The sequence below is a fragment of the Pistacia vera genome, unplaced genomic scaffold (genome assembly GCF_008641045.1).
Source record: "Pistacia vera cultivar Batoury unplaced genomic scaffold, PisVer_v2 Contig143, whole genome shotgun sequence".
NCBI lineage: Eukaryota > Viridiplantae > Streptophyta > Magnoliopsida > Sapindales > Anacardiaceae > Pistacia > Pistacia vera.
Window position 1 is genome coordinate 634,483 of NW_022195500.1, and position 3,429 is coordinate 637,911.

The 3,429-nt window shown below is 36.3% G+C and overlaps 1 protein-coding gene across 1 annotated transcript; it reads left to right on the forward strand.

Annotated features, from left to right (window-relative positions):
* Window positions 1–931: 931 nt before the first annotated feature.
* LOC116123540 (dof zinc finger protein DOF2.4-like) lies at window positions 932–2,293 on the forward strand. The gene has a single exon (XM_031409302.1). The coding sequence runs from the start codon at window positions 1,183–1,185 to the stop codon at window positions 2,191–2,193; it is 1,011 nt and encodes a 336-aa protein (XP_031265162.1). The 5' UTR covers window positions 932–1,182; the 3' UTR covers window positions 2,194–2,293.
* The last annotated feature ends 1,136 nt before the right edge of the window (window positions 2,294–3,429 follow it).

The following is a 3,429-nucleotide window of genomic DNA, read 5'->3' on the forward strand; positions in this document are numbered from 1 at the left end:
AGGAGATGGTGTAAGAATTGGATAGACCAATGAAATGATACTAAAGTCAAGGAAAAGCATATTTCCACAAAATGAATGGAATGTGTCAAAGCCAGAGAAAGTGAATGATGAATAATGGATTAGACTTTGGATTAGATATAATAATAATAATATTTAATGATATGATTAAGAGACAAGAGAAGAAGACGTACGTGTGAATAATGAATGGAGTGGCACACCACACGAAGGGTAATCAAAATCAAATGAAATAAGTAGAGAGAATGTTAATGGTGCAAAATTCAAGCCAAAAGTCCCGGGTATTGGCTTTTATAGTTGGGTGTGGGGACATCTTACTTTACGCGTATTTCCACGTGATTGGCCCTCTCTTTGGACTCGTGATGATGGGTTTTGAACAGCATCTTTTAATCAACCAACACAAGAGATTATTCTTTTAGTAAACTTGATTACTATACAGTCTACATCTATCCCATCCCCACTTCCCCCATTATATTTTTCTTTTAATCAAATCCCACTTATATATGTATACCAATATAAATTACGAAATGCTCTGCCTCTGCCCAACCTCTGTTTATCAAATTTCCTTACTCAAAACAATCACTTCAATGGGTTAACTCTACTGGCTGATACTTGGAATTATCATCAGATAATGGAGTCTTGTCAAATAAGTGAAAAGTAGGAAAATGATAACTCAGAAGAAGAAGAAGGGTAGACTAGGAAAATTAAAAAAGAAAGAAAAAAGGCCAGTTACTTCCCTCCAAAAACCACTAACAACAAAATTCCAAATCCAAACCCACTTGGGTTTTATTGAAATAGACTAAAGTAAGTAGCTTTTTTTTTCTCATAATTGTATATCTCTATATTAAAGCTTTTCTAAACTCTCTGTCCTCTATTCGTTTACACCCACAAAAAAAAAAAAAAAAAAAAAAAAGGGCAACCAAGCTAATATTTTGATCCACTGAACTCACAAAGGCAAGTCATGTACACTACTACTACTACTCACATCTTCTATTTTCTCTCTTTCTCTCTCACATAGAGCATACATATATACACTAATACTACAACAACAACAACAACAACAAAATCTACTTTCTTTAGCTAGCTTTTCCACTAACTCAAAAAGACTCGACCTTATTCTTTGCTTTTGTTGATTTTGGATTGTTGTAGATCTACAAAGAAGAAAAGATGATTCAAGAGCTCCTAGGAGGCGCTGGTTTTATTGGAGGTGAGAGGAAGTTTTCCATCACTGGAACCATTTTAGAAGGCACTCCTTCTCTCTCACCTTCTCCGGTTTCTTCTTCTTCCACTACTAGTGCTACTACTACTACTACAACTACTGTCACTTCTACTAATTCTAATACTTCTGAGAATCAAAACTTGAGGTGTCCACGTTGTGATTCTTCTAATACCAAGTTTTGTTACTACAACAACTATAATCTTACTCAGCCTCGCCACTTCTGCAAGACCTGCCGTCGTTATTGGACTAAAGGTGGTGCTTTGAGAAATGTTCCCATTGGTGGTGGATGTCGCAAGAACAAGAATACCACTGTCTCTACTTCTATTTCTAAATCATCTACTGCTTCTAAGATGAAAACTGTTGCATATGAGTTTGGAAGGTCAGGTCTTGGTAATGGATTTGATCATCATGATCTTCCATCTAACCCAATTATGTGGGCTTCACCCCAAAATTCTCAGCTTCTAGCCTTACTCAGATCCTCACACTCACAAAACCCTAATGCTAATTCTGTTTCGGTGAAAGAGGAAGCAGGTTTAATTGGAACCACTCATCATATGATGGGTGAGCCAGGTGTTGGAACAGCTTCACTAAACTCTCGAACCACTGCGATGTTGGATCCTCTTACTCAGGTTCCTTCTCTGGGTCTTTGCAGTCCACTTTGGAGAAACACTCATCATCAGCAAGCTCAAAACTCATACCAACAAAATGGTTTCTTAGTTGGTCATGAAGTTCAAAACTCAGGGATTCAAGAATTGTATCAGAGGCTCAAATCATCAACTAACTTTTATGCTGATCACTCAACAACACCACTGCTTCTGGGTAATGCCGCTTCTTCTTCCTCGTCTTCAACAACAACAACCATTTTGGAGTCAGCTCCGGTGGCGACAGGTGAATTGGGTTTCTGGAATCCAACTTTCTCTTGGTCTGATCTTCCAACAACTAATGGTGCATATCCTTGAGAACATCTTCTTTCTTCTCTTTATATGCTAATGTTGTTTCTATTGTGGTTGTCTGGATTGTGGTATATGAATATGGATGTAGCTTCAGGTTTTTTTTTTTTCTTTTTAGTATGTTATCAAGTGTGTGTTTAATTACAGTGTGTTTTTAACTTAATTATGAAGGTGTACCAAACTATTAAGAAGCGTTACAAATGAGATATATTAGGTCTTAAGAATGGTTCTTAATATTTGTAGATTGCAGTAATTTTTTTTTTTTTTTTTACCGGAGTATGCAGCCAGTTTCTGCGCAACTCAACATTGGTAGATTACATTAAATTAGGTCTTAATATTTGTAGATTGCATTAAATTTTATACTACACATTAGATGTGATGGGATTTCCTTATACATCCCAATTTGAGGAGGGTAGGTTTAAACTAGTCAAATTCTGCAAGGGCTAAATTGTTCCTCTTAGACAGGAAATGCATGCAGCAAGAATTTAGGGCAGTTTTCTTTAAGTTAAATTAAATATATGAAAAACAAAAGCATAAACACTCAGATATAGATGATGAAAGAGAGTATATATCTTCTTGGTTAACTCAAAAACTTTATTAGGGAGCGGGGTTATCTTTTGAAATGTTAAGAGCAGTGGTACTACTTGTGGTGGCGTGATGGATGGCATATGAAGATTCGCTCGCTCAATGTTTGTTTACGAGAAAGGTGATGAATTAAGTGTTAAAAAGCAGCCTTTGAAAAGAGTTTCCTTAAACTGCATATTGATTTGCTCGCAGTGTAAGAAGGATTCCATCTGCAGCCTTATGTCTGCTCTTTTCCTGCTTTGCTTCTCTTAAATTGGTTTTGCATTTATTCTCTTCGAGTAACGTGAAAACTTTCGCCACCCACCACCATCTCTCTCATCTTCTTCCTTTGCCTTTTCTTCTTAGACATAATTCAGTAGTTTCACATCCAAGACGAACTTGACTAGATGCAATTCTTAATTTCTTATGCAAATTCCACCCTATGGTTCTGATTGGTTCTATGGAATATGCAAATGGTATAAATTTAGTATAAATTCCTAGCTAATATACTTCTTAAGGAATTAATAAACTTGCCCCTTGCGCCTTGAGGCATTACCAATATGAGGATTAAATTAAAAGTTGCTTTAGTGCTGGCCCTAGACACTGAATTGAGTTATTGCCGACAATTGAATGCTTGACAATGACAGTATGATTATCGAAAATTTAGATGGTTCAGTCCCA

What these genes read in the sequence shown, in the direction of transcription:
- LOC116123540 (XM_031409302.1), top strand. Translation starts at nt 1,183, where the DNA reads ATGATTCAAGAGCTCCTAGGAGGCGCTGGTTTTATTGGAGGTGAGAGG.